This window comes from Prosopis cineraria, unplaced genomic scaffold (assembly GCF_029017545.1).
Source record: "Prosopis cineraria cultivar Desert tree isolate PC_DT_omini unplaced genomic scaffold, ASM2901754v1 PC11, whole genome shotgun sequence".
Classification (NCBI taxonomy): domain Eukaryota; kingdom Viridiplantae; phylum Streptophyta; class Magnoliopsida; order Fabales; family Fabaceae; genus Prosopis; species Prosopis cineraria.
In genome coordinates this window covers 6,793,169-6,806,128 of record NW_026555342.1, presented here as the reverse complement: position 1 = coordinate 6,806,128, position 12,960 = coordinate 6,793,169, and the positions used below count along the sequence as shown (strand labels likewise).

Below are 12,960 nucleotides of genomic sequence, written 5' to 3'. Positions count from 1 at the left end.
TATTTTATATATTTAATGTATTTGTTTTCAATTGAATTAAACATTTATATCTTTTATAGCTTTTTATTTTATAATAAATTTTAATTATTAATATCATTAATACATTAAAATTCACTTATCCAATAACATTACAGCCTGGCAGCATATTAAAAATACAAAATTAAATATCTAAATCTCACTCTCTCTCTTTTTTGTGCCTTTGAAAGATTTTTTTAATCAACATATAAGATTTAAAAATAAAAAATATAAAAGTAATATCAATAATTTTTATAACATGACAGAAAAAGTTCAAAAACTCCAGCACCACCTAATATTATGCAACCACTTTTTTATATAATGAAAAATTACCACTGAGAAAGATTTAGTGAGACCTGACTTGATTCACATTAATCTGATCCATGACCTTCGGAAACTAATTGCCATATTAAAAATAGAAGGGGAGGGGAAAAAAAAGGCACAGAGACCAGGATCAAGTTTCTACGCAGTAAAGATGAGACGAAGCAAAATAACGACCTGGATACGTCAAAATAATATTGATGATGATGATGACGACGACGACCTGGCCTCAAATCTGCGGCAAATGATAAGGTACTAATTCGAACTTAACTTTAACAAGGATCAGTTTTATAATATTATTCTATTATTATAGGCTAAATATATATAAATATGGAAGGGATTAAACCTAAATGGGGTTTCTCCCTTCATATGGTAAGCATCAGAAAATTTACACGTTATAAGGTCCAACTGTTGATATGAATTTTCAACTAATAAACAATACAAAACTGAAACATAGGAAAAGGCCCTCGTGACCTGGTATGGAATTAAATGTTCACGAAAGCTCGGTTTCTTGTGGGATAGTCCTTCGCCTGTGAGTCAAGTTTGTGCTCGAATATTCACTATCACCATCAGAAGATCCAACACTTGATAAAGACGAACTCTGGTGGATTGAGCTTGTTACTGGATTGGGTTTTGGCGTTTCATTTCTGAATGCCTGAGAAGCAGCAGTATTTTGAGTTTCTGTTCCTCCAGATGGTGCACGTCCCTGAGCTTCTTCAGCAAGACGCTTCAGAAGGTTCATGACTGTGGGAAGAAACTTGGATGAAATAGAAAGCAATCCCGGCAGCTGCAACAAAATAAACAAGTCACACAAAATTCAACATCTTCCACCAGGCACAGATATGGTCCATTTTGAGAATTAGTATGGACCCTAATTATCTGAGAACAGGATGTGACCCGAATCAAACAATGCTAGCAAGAGCCTGATAGTAATTTGCAAGTCATTCACTTTCTAGTCAGCAGGAAAAAAAAAATAAAAAAAAAGGTGCATCCAACTGAAAACAGAGGTCACTGGTACTCACAGCACCATGTCGAAACTCTCCTGCAATGTCCATTTGTACCCATAAGGCCTTTCCAAGAAAATAGGCGACGAAAATTACCATCAGGTAGAAGGGATTTCTGTTTAAAATAGAAAAGTCAGCAAGTATAATCATTAACCTTAAAAATTCTGGTAAAAAAAAAAAAACCATTAACCTTAAAGATAGATAACCTCCAAAAACATTTTAGAAAGTGATATTTACTTTAGAAGAAGCATAAATTCGTTAAACCCAAGCACAATCATCGCCAGTATAGCCCATGGTGGTGGTAGCCAATTGTTACTTTGCTTGTAGGCCTCCTGAACTCACAGGCAAGAAAGTTAAACAAAATGAATAAAATATTGGTTAGTGTGCCTGGATTCCTACTATCTAGGTAAAGAAAGAAATTAATGGTGACAAATATTTTCTAATAAGCTGCAATTTAGAAGAAACAAAAGGAAAAAGGATACCAAAGCTCAATATATACAAGCAAACAACATGGATACAACTCTAGAAAGCCATGAAAATTATTCAAGATACACACAAACTGAGTTCACGATGGAAATGGACCCACTGGAGTATAAAGAAACCAGGCAAAAACAGCAACTTGGAGCAGAAGAATGAAAGCCCCGAGATAGAGATAGCATGATCAAAATATGTGACTGCTACTCATTCCTATTTGCCTGGTAACTTTGATTTCACTTCTGATAAGAAGGCCTTTGAGAAATCTCCCCAAGCCCAAACAGGAGTGGCCAGGTATTTGAGCTAGATCCATACACTATTTGTGGTTTAGGTGTAAGCCTTGTTCAATGCATTCAGGATTTTAAAAAAAACAAAAAACAAAAATCATAGCATTTTAAATGGATCTTCCAAGCGTACTTGTTGGCAGCAAATAGCAGAAATCAGAATTCTGAACCACAATCCCAGACTTGAAATGGATAAGAATCGAATTTAGTATATGAAAATTCAGCCCAAATTTCTTGGATACTTCTTGTGTCTGGCCAAAGTAAACGTGCAGGGATATGCATGCCTAAAGTTCACCTACACAGATTGAAGCTCACAACCCCAAAAAACTCGCATTGCATGTAATCAACATAGATCATAATTTTAAAACAATTATACGTCAGCAACTAATAAACTGAACTTTTCAGAAATTCTTGGGAAAGTCATCTTTTCTGGCATCGTAGACAGGATTCCATTAAAAAAAAAAAAGAAGAAAAAGAAAAAATAATGTGGACAGAAGAGTACAATCTAGCGATTTACCTGTGCTGCAATAGCTTGGGTGACTGTATACTCAGTTTCTGCCTGGAACTGTCTCCACAAAGACTTGCACTGCACTGGAGTAACAAGTGTATCCCTTGGGGAAACCTATATTTGAAACAAATTCACATTTAATAATTTTGAGTTAATAATATCAAGGAAAACTACCCATATGCACCATATACTACCTCCTCCCATGAGCTAGCTGCCAGTGGGTCTGCAGAAGCTTCTCTAGTTTCATTTTGTGAGGATGTGACAGCAACAGTTCCATCCAAGAGAGATGAATGAAGCACATTTTCTATCCGATCTGGCTTCTCATCCAACCGTATGGCAGCTATATCTGATAAAAGTTTGAGGGACTGATACATGACATGAGAAGATACTTATTCAGTTTTAAACCAACAAATTCAAAAAATTCCCAGGTGAAAGCAGACCAGTGAAATTATCATTTAATAACAATCTCCATTACCGCAGAACGGGCATCTTTTGTAATAGCTCTAATATCTTCCTTCCCTGTCCAAACCCTCGGGAGGGAGTCATTGTCATGGCTGAAAACTGTAGAGAACCTGAAGATAGTAGCCCAAAGCAGTTAGCCTCAAACTAAAAAGCAGGGGGGAGGAATGATCCAAAATAGTCCCATTTAAATGCTTTGATTATAAGAAACATCATAAATGACAGAAGAAAATTGCATCGAGACAGGGAAAGCCACATTCATAAACAAAGTTAGCAGAAACAGAGAGCAGAGTGGACAATAACACACATTAAAAATACAATTCCTTCTGCATGTCTAACAAAGAAAACCTCTGGAAAATAAACGAGCAGCACGTACTAAAATTTAAATGCTAGAGCAGCCATGTCCCATAGAAGAAGAAGACAACTTCTGCTTGAAAAATCCAACCCTCCATTTTAATCAAAGACATTGGATGGTTATAACACAACATTGAATCATGACTCAATTTAGTCCTTGCTAAATTCAACACCTCAATAATCATTCAAAAACAGTAGCTTTTACAAGAAAAACCTAAGAATCACTGAAGATTTAATAAAACCCATTCCAATGAACTAGGCAGGGCTGCTATTTCTGAGATATTGTTACCTATCTTTCATGCGAATCAAAATCTTTCCAGCTTCTTCTCTTGCTTTATTCTCCACCACTTTTCTTGCATAATCCCTCAAGTTCTGTTCCATTTGATCAATTGATTTTTTATCCAATTCAAAGCCATCGATGGCAGCTAAAAATTCTGATATAGCAGCTTCAGTCTCACGTTTCAAAAGTTTTCTAATTGAAAACCAGGTGTCTTTTCCACCTGCTTCCAAGAGGGACTCCACAGGCTCAGCCAAGGCTTTAGCTAGTTGTTTCTGAAAGAGATACATATCTTTTAGTGGTTGACAAGTTAATATTACAGGCACCAATTAAACATCACTGGGCACAAACAATTAATTTCCATTTTAGTAACAGCAATAGTCATTACCTCAGAAATAGTCATGATCTCTGATATTTTTGCACTTTGCACAGACACAGCATGGGTATCCATGTCACGATGAAGCTTATCGCGCACTTTTGAAGCATCCCAATTAGCCAGCTGTACAGTGGCATCTGAAAAGAAGTGACATATTAATTTTCAAAAAATGTAAACAAAGATCTTCTTTTTTTTTTTGTTTAATACCATATAATACATATATCACACATATAGAACAGATATTTTTCCATCAATATGACATATGAAACTGAATTCCCAGAAATTTTTCTACGGTTTTCTCATCCTTTGACCATGAAAACCCCCATTTAAATTCATTGGACCTGATGAGTGAAAGTAATATCATTCATGCTTGATAGATTCTGACTATTTGGTCTCCATACAGGGTAACCAGGGGCTTGGGAACACGTATACCCATACAAAATCAGATCTAAACCCCACAATAGTAGCCATTCCATGCAAAATTAAACTAGCAAAGGTATGAATTACGGGCAGAAGGATAAGTAGAGAAGCAAGCAAGCACAGACACCCAAATGTTTAACTCATCAGAAACATATCCATAGACAAATACAGGGGAAATGTATCTACTAAGAAGGAAAATCCTGTCTAGCATTACCAGCAGACCCTCGGTCGAACTCTAGCATGCTGGACTGGATCCCAAAACGAACAGATGCAGCATATCCTTCTCCATTCTTTAGTGACTGCTCCAATTTGGTCTTGAAATTTTCAAGAGCCTTAGCACGTAGATGCCCCAGCATTGTTGTATAAGCAGGGAACACATACTGAAAAGTTTTACACAAAAAGGAAGCACGTTGACCTCAAAGATATATAAAATAAAATAATGAAAGGAATCATTTTCTCAACTGATGAAAGATACATGCATGCAGTCAAAGCATTCCAAGTGATTTCAGGATGATTGAGAGCTCAACATTGCATCATGACATTGTCACTCAAATGGCAATTGATTCAAGTCTTAGAAAACCCCTCATCAATTTATAGCTTGATGAGTTCTATAGAATATTCAATCAAGATAGAATTAGTTTTTGGAAGGTAACTAAGCTTAATGAGGTCTGGCCCAAAAACATGACTCTACAAGGCCAAGGGTTTACCTTGAAGAAGAAACAGGTAAAAGAATCAATGATATGTGCAAAGAGAAGGAGGGAGATCGAAAGCCAGGCTTACACATTTTAATTATGCATAAATCTTTTAACCCAAAGGATTTGAACTAATGATCATATAAAATTCCTCAAAACAAAAGCAGACTCAATAAACCAACTATAAGAGTTTCAACTGAGGCTCATTGTGTCAAAACATAAAAGGATGAAGGTACCAACAAAAAGTCACTCAAACAACAAAACTATTGGAACGTTGTGTACACTTTTCATAGAATCAAAATAACATTTGCCAGTTGACTTGACTTGGGATTACCAAAGACGTTTGAGTTGATGTTTAACGCCCTTTACTATTGCATCAATATTCAGCCCAAATAAAATAGCAATAAAGCCATATTATGATTTTGTAAGAACATGCAGCCTTACATCCAATGCCTTCGACTCCAATTGTTTACGTTTTGCATTTCTCACACCTTCATCAAAGTAGATTGCCTCCATATCATATCTGGCAAAAATATGGCATTATTACATGCAACTATATAAATGAAGCAAAAATCAAAACCTTAGAACAACAAGTAATCTCAGAAAAATATATAACTATGCCACCACCAACAAATATTGTCACAGTGAAGATTACATACAACTCAACTTCAAAGGACAAAAAGAACAAAGAACCATCAGTCAATCTGCAAGGTTAAATACTTATTAGAGGAGCAAATTCAAATCTAAGTTCTTCTGACCAACTGCAAAGGCCCTAGTCACTCCTTGTCATACAATGGAGGTATGTAAACCTCCTGTATAGTCCATATTGCTTCTCAGTTTTATTTATTACTAATGGATGAAAACAAGTTAAACGAACTCAAATTACATAGCAGGTTATTTAAATGTCTGACAAATCATACTATAGATTAAAATACTACAATTTACAAGCAACTGGAGCTTACTGAGAAAGGTAGGCATCTATAATTGAGCTCAGCTTTTTTCCAAAACCTTGCACTGGACCTAATTGAACCGCTTCTTCCAATTCCAACCAACCCTGAGTAAAATCCAATTTGTCAATGACTTAATTCCAAATATAACTTATTCACCTAGGCATAGTGAGATATAGAAAGGGCACCTCATCAGAGAGCAACTGACTAAGCTTTTCATTTGCAATCTCTTCGCAACGAACAGTGGCAACCATTACCTGTGAAATGAATTAGCAAAGTTTAAAGAACACCAAACTTTTTACCCATCCCAACAATAAGATTATATAGGAACCTTGTGAGCTGGAAGATCAAGATCCTTGTTCTCTCTGATAATTTTCCATATCTGCTGTGCACTAAAAGAAAATCCTGAAGCAGGCACAACATTACGCCGATCACCAGCAAGACCTCCAGGAGATATAGAGTGGTAGAACCGCTGCCTTAATTGAGCAACCTTTATGAAGAGTATAATACACAATAGCCAAGATGAAGAAAAGTACAATAAAAAAATTGAATACAGAATATCTAAAATTTTGTTATTAGAGATATCTATAGCCAGGAAATTATCAGCAAGAAAAACCCATGGCAAGGTCTGACATTGACATGGAAGATGCAGAATAAGGAGACGCCAGGCCTAAACGTATAATTAAAATTGATGCACTAGTTCCATGAGAGGGTACCTCCCCTTTAAATTTCTCCTCCTTGTCTTCATAGCTCGATAAAGCAGTAACCTCCACCTTTATGATAAGGAGGGAGGGGAAAAAAACCATTAACAATTATATCTGATCATAAGCTTTAGCTTTGTTTTGGGAAATAAAATGAGCCACAACAGAGACACAAAGAATAGGGAGATAGATATCATCTTACATTAAAAAACTCACTAAGAGGAGTATTTTTATGTGCTTCAGGCTTCCGAACTGTATCCCATATCTGAGGATTTTGTATTGCTCATGAAACGCTTCTGAGGAAAAGGGGAAAAAAAAAAGAACTCATAAATGTGAAGGAAATAAAATGTTACCTTTTGGATATCTTCTCTTAAAATTGGTTCCAGATTTTCCAATGGGGTCTGCATAGATAACAAGTGAGTCAGTAAAATGGTAGGCATAAAATAACATACAGGGTACACTTTCAAGAAGAATTGTGTTGCAGACCCTTGTTTTGTCACGTATAACAAAAAGCAATGTTGTCTTGCGGGGACTGAATAAACGCATCATGACCTATATATAATAAAAGGACCAAAATGTGAAACTTAAGTAATGAATATCAACCATAGAAAGTGATATGGCTGTAAACAACCTGAAAGACAGTTTTCAGAAGAGGTTTGTTGGCTGCTTGTTCTCGACCAATATCATGACACCACCTGTGGATAAAATGAAGTCTTCAAGTAACATCCGAAATAAATTTAAGCATGTATAACCTCTGTAACATCCAATAATCACTGGACCAAAACTCTTAGCTTTTGGTTAAATCTGATAATTGATTTGAATAAACAGAAAAAGGAGATGAAAAGCGATATGAAAAGTCTGCTATTTTCATGTCCTTGTGTAATTGTAATTGTTAAACTTCCAAACAACCTTTACTCCCACATTGTTCATCCTCAAAACTACTTTAATATTCCAACTTCTACTCATTAACATTCAATACCACTAATCACAAGTTTCAACTTTCAAGTAGAGGGATCATAAGCAACATTGTTGATCTAGGAAGTTAGGAACAGACATGACATGAAACAAGAAGTTAGGACACTAGCAACCATACCAATCTGTCACAATACAAACATAATACTACAGAAGCTATTTAATTTCTCAAGAACTATGCACAAACAAGTTGGGTGTGGATAGTTTTGCAAATAAACCTTACGATTATCTAACAACAGCCAATGCCCAGCTTTACCTTCGGGTCCAGCCCCCATTGAATTAAATATAAAGCATTTCATATGGACTAAGAAACTTACATGTTTATGAGAACGACATCTGAAATTGCCAAAGCAAAAAGAGCACTCTGTTTCTCGAAAGCAGTATCATCCTGAGAGTTATATTTAAAACAAAAGGGAACGTAAGTTCTGCCTCACTCACACAACAAAAAGCAGGACCAGCCAAGCAGAAAAAATGTGTGCCATGACTGTGTGTACAAACACATAAACATGTTTGTAGTAAAGCAGCTAGGGCCTGCACTTAAAGGGGACTAATAGCATACAATTCCAAATTCCAACAAATATTATAAAGAAGTGAAGACATTATATGATAAATCTCCACTCCCTAGAAGCACGTGTATGAGTGGGCATAAATATTGGTTTGAAAAATTAAATCAATAGGAGTGGGACACACGATACCTTCCTATGTCTAAGCCATCATTATTCCATCTTCAAACGTTTGACTATAAGTAAATGCACTGGGAATGCGACAATTCTAAATCAGTGATCCCATCCACCTTTCCATAATCTCTTCCCTCTTCCTTCCTTTTTTCTTCTCTTTTTAAACAAAATTTAAAATACAATACTACCCCTGCCTTCTCTTTATTCCTCACCGAAAGTATGCACATACAATGTACTAGTCAGTCAATGTACCTCTGTCCTCCATCTCTTTTATTTCGATTAGGAGATGAAAATTATGCATTTGCTATTATTCTCTAGATCTCATGACAAGTTGAATGATTGAGTAGCAGTGGATGACTTGATAGATATACCCATCATTCGACTATTTTCAGTTTCATTTAGAACTTTCATGATTGATTCTTTGAGCAACATCAAGTCATTTATTATATTGATTATGTTAATTCTTTGTACGTTTGTCACTTGACAACATTCTGGCAGTTATTTTTCTTGGCAAGAAAAAAGATCAGAAGATTCCGACTTAACCACCAAATTGTTGCGCTGGTATACAGGATATGTACACAAAAACTATTCAAGGAGAGGGAAAAAAGAAGATGAAAAGCAAGAACTTCATTACATAAATTTTTTACCTCACCCCTCTCCCTTCCATCAGTACCCTCTAAATCCATGGCAATCGTACATGGGTCAATACCGACACACTTGGCTATCCAAATGCCCTTTGTTGTTTGAGACCTGTAAAGACCCAATACATTGTTATTACCGTCTTAAGGTTGTAAACTTCAATACAATATAGATTCATGTTCTGTTTTCTTTTTTTAACTCATAATTTTCCACCATTGCTCCAAAAAAACATTGCTTGATACTCTAAAAAAACCAACCTTCCCCTGTATGCATCCATCTCCCTGAAATTTGTGTGGAAAAGATGATTCAGTAAGGTGCTTTTTCCTGTTCAGAAAAGTAGTAAAAGTAACAGATTAAATCTAACATGTACTGATGTACATATGAGAAATCAAACTTAATAAACTGGGTGGCATAGGTGAGTTATTATCTCCATTTCTTTCACCTCTCATATCAGTTTCAATATCCATCATACATTCCATGGATTGTAATTAGTTATACATGGTATCAAAAAATTTCGGAACCAATATTACTTTCACCGCCAAGTGACATCAATGAAATTCAACACCATCCCAAATTATCGAAACAGCTTTGGTTTATACGGTGATGGTTTGTCAGTTGAACCACCAATTTCAACGAACATTTCTTGACTCCAGCAACGAAACAGGTCCTTCCACAAACCTCCACCCAAATTAAAAGAAAAGAAAAGGACAAAAGGGCCCGAAGATGATCAGGAACACAATAAGTATTAAACCAAAAAGCTCTTTAAAGCGTATGTCTGTTCTACAGCTGGCCCATCTCTGTAAAGTAAGACAGAGATTTAAAAGCAAGCCAACGGCCAGAGTAAGGGGTTCTTCGTAGATTTGACATGATGGTTCTATCTGGATCTCCATAACGCAATTCCGGAAAACAATAGATTAGGTTCTCAAGAGATTGAAATAGTGCAGAACAGTAAGCCAGTACCCAAGCTAGAACGGTGGCAGCTATTGTTCGACAGCAGGCCAAAATTTTCCAGATACAAGTAGAAGAAAGACAGAGAACATATAAGCTTAAAGCCATTAATTCAAGCTCGCCAAGGTTCAAGAATCCAACTCAAAACACCAGGGAGAATTAACTCTATTGAGCAAAATCTAAATGACCAGTACTCGATTTCGAAGTTGACAAACCCGTATCCATGCACTTAGCCACTTACCACTACTCTGGGGACCCATAATAGCGACTACCGCATAGGAAAGGCCACAGTCGGCGACCTTCGCTTTCTTCATGAAAGCGTCCAACCCAGCAACATTGAACACGCCGTCGCCGTCAATGAGTTGGGTAGCGCAACTATCTTCCCTCCCCATGGTTCACTGTTCGCAGCAAGTGAAAATCGACTTCGGCGAATTAAAAACAGTGAGGAACCAAGTAATTAGGAAGAATCAGAGCAGAAAGAAAGGGTTGATCACTCTATCTTAGGCTAGTTCAGCTACATGAGTCACCTATATTAAGATGTGGGGTGGAAATTTCTTCGCCCTGGGAGATTCTTATAGACAGTAAGGAGAAGGAACTGGACGCACGAGGAGAGACTAGAGAGAGAGAGAGAGAGAGACACGAGTCGTGATATGTCTTCTCTCTGAAGAAGTGGGTGGGAACTCGGAACTCGAATCGATGCCTAGTTTGGAACTTGAGAACTCGTTTAAGCTGTTCTTTAACGGCTTGTTTGGTAGCTAGGAATTGGGATGGAAGAAATGAAAGTGAAGATAAAAGCGAAACCAATATTTTTATTTGTTTGGTACCATGAAATCCAATTTTTCATGATAATTTTTACTCTTTTTATTAAAAAATATAAGATATTGTTTTAGAAGTTTGATATTAAAAATGTAAAAAAAAAATTAATCTTTCAAAATATAATCATTATCTTTTTTTTTTCAAAAGTAACTCTATTAAATAAATTATTTTATATTTATTTTAGAGTGAGATACTTTATTAAATAAAGATAAATATGTAAAGATAAATTTAATTTAAAAATAAATAACTACTTTATTAAAAAATAAAATTTAATTAAAAATACGTTATATTTTTTAACAGAGGAATTATATTGTAACTTTAAACCCCTTATTTCACATGGAATTCAATACAAGTTACTATTATATGAAAACATGGATCAAACTAACCCATTTAGCCATGAACCAATGACCCGATCTCTTTTTCAGTCTAAGTTCCCACCTAAATCAGTCAACCATTGACCCAGCAAACCCAAGGTCAACCTGAGATAACTTGTCTAAGTTGTTGGGTTAGCTAGGTCACTTTTTTTTTAATTGTAAAAACTAAATAAAAAGTAATAAAATTAGTTTAAAAATTAAAAAAGTAAGGCAACAGAGGGCAAGACAATTAAACTAAATTTTACTATCTATAGTTCAAACTTTGAATAGAGGGCTTTAATTGTAAATTTAAATTTAGAAGATTTAGTATTCTTTCAAGTTAATTGTGTCTTAATTGTTTTAATATTTCATTATTTACTGTTGTTCATTTGTCTAATTGTTGCTTAATATTTATGAATTATATTTGTTATTGTTGATGATTTTAGTGTTAGTGATTATTAGTTTTAGACTTTTTAATGATTGAATTGTTGTAAATTGTAATTGTAAAAATAAATATTTAAAAAATTATATTTTATTATTATTAGATTTTTGGGTCGTTCTAATTCTATAATTATTGTTGTATTTGAATCTTGTATTAGAGATTAATCTTCAATTTAGTTAAATATTTTCATGATTGAAATCTTTTTATTTAACTTGTATTATTTTAATTATGATCAATTTGCCTCCAAGTTGACCTCCAGTTCAACCCCGATTAAACCACTAACCCATTGGCTTGATCGATTCGATTTTGAATACCTTGAACACACTTCATGACTTATAATATATTGTAGTTTTATATAAATTCTAAAATATGTATTAAAAGTGTTTTTAATTTTCATCTGAAAAATAATTTTTCAACTAATATTTTTTTGGGCAAAAAAATTTTGTTATATTAGTTTGTGTCACTTGATCACGATTTTAGTCTGTAATTTTTGTTCATTAATAATTACTTTTTCAACAAAAAAAGCTAATATTTATTATCTTTAATTATTTTTTATATATTTAATTATTTTTTTAATCTCCATGTCAAAACACCTCCATAAATGAAAGAAGGTTAACATTTGACTTCGGTCTTTTTTATTTCATGCAGCTGGGTAAGGATCCTCCTAGGTATTATTTCTCAAACACATTTTATTTTGCAGAAAATATTGCTACTAAAAAAATAGACATTGTCTTCCACCTTAAATTGTTAGCCAGTAAATTTTGTGGAGCATGATAAATGAATTGAGTAGTGGAATCAATTCGTCCCCACATCATAACTGCAGCTTAAAAATTAATGCACTTGAAATTTTGGTGGCAAGCAATATTACTAATACTAATCATTGTTGTGAGCATGGAGTTTTTAAAATAAAATTGCAGAAATTAACTGATCCTCGTCATAGCCATTAGTGCATTCATGCCCCACCAAATAAAAGAGAAAGAGAGAAAAGAAACCAATTGTTTCGTATAAATAAAAAAGAGAAAAGAGAAAAGACAATTCTACCTCATTTCCTCTTCCGCCTACTCTTCAGAGTACCCAACGGAGCAAAAGATTTACGTCCAAATAATTGAGATGAAAGAACTTACACATCTCCCCATTAGAAATTTAGAATAAACCGATTGTTTACAAAGTTCGTTGAAGTGAACAATTGTTTAGGATAATTTTGTCAATATCTTTAGTCGAATATGTAGAAAGACATCCTGCACCATAGACTTCACGCGATATTATAACGAACACCGCACC

At 34.8% G+C, this 12,960-nt stretch overlaps 1 protein-coding gene across 4 annotated transcripts; it reads right to left on the bottom strand.

Moving 5' to 3' along the window:
- Positions 1-622: 622 nt before the first annotated feature.
- LOC129285625 (protein ROOT HAIR DEFECTIVE 3 homolog 2) lies at positions 623-10,773 on the bottom strand. Of its 4 annotated transcripts, XM_054921373.1 has the most exons (23): positions 10,596-10,773; positions 10,310-10,466; positions 9,378-9,444; positions 9,129-9,231; positions 8,122-8,192; positions 7,464-7,527; positions 7,319-7,384; positions 7,186-7,233; positions 7,035-7,097; positions 6,848-6,904; positions 6,463-6,621; positions 6,320-6,388; positions 6,147-6,238; positions 5,629-5,707; positions 4,707-4,872; positions 4,085-4,209; positions 3,709-3,971; positions 3,082-3,178; positions 2,801-2,971; positions 2,616-2,720; positions 1,578-1,672; positions 1,359-1,455; positions 623-1,123 (listed from the first exon to the last, which is right to left on the bottom strand). In XM_054921373.1, exons 2-23 carry the CDS (start codon positions 10,458-10,460, stop codon positions 830-832), a joined length of 2,502 nt encoding a protein of 833 aa, XP_054777348.1. In that variant the 5' UTR covers positions 10,461-10,466; positions 10,596-10,773; the 3' UTR covers positions 623-829. The 4 variants fall into 4 exon arrangements, with proteins under 4 accessions (XP_054777348.1, XP_054777347.1, XP_054777350.1 ...); XM_054921372.1 differs by having other exon boundaries at positions 10,310-10,773; XM_054921375.1 differs by lacking the exon at positions 10,596-10,773 and having other exon boundaries at positions 9,378-9,401; positions 10,310-10,409.
- Between the last annotated feature and the right edge of the window lie 2,187 nt (positions 10,774-12,960).

Bases quoted from the DNA above. Each gene is read 5' to 3' on its own strand.
- LOC129285625 (XM_054921372.1), bottom strand. From the start codon at position 10,460: ATGGGGAGGGAAGATAGTTGCGCTACCCAACTCATTGACGGCGACGGC. The intron at 6,905-7,034 runs GTAAGATGATAT...CTTATCATAAAG, and splicing joins CTCTTAGTGAGTTTTTTAAT to GTGGAGGTTACTGCTTTATC. The intron at 6,622-6,847 runs GTACCCTCTCAT...CTCTTCATAAAG, and splicing joins AGGAGAAATTTAAAGGGGAG to GTTGCTCAATTAAGGCAGCG.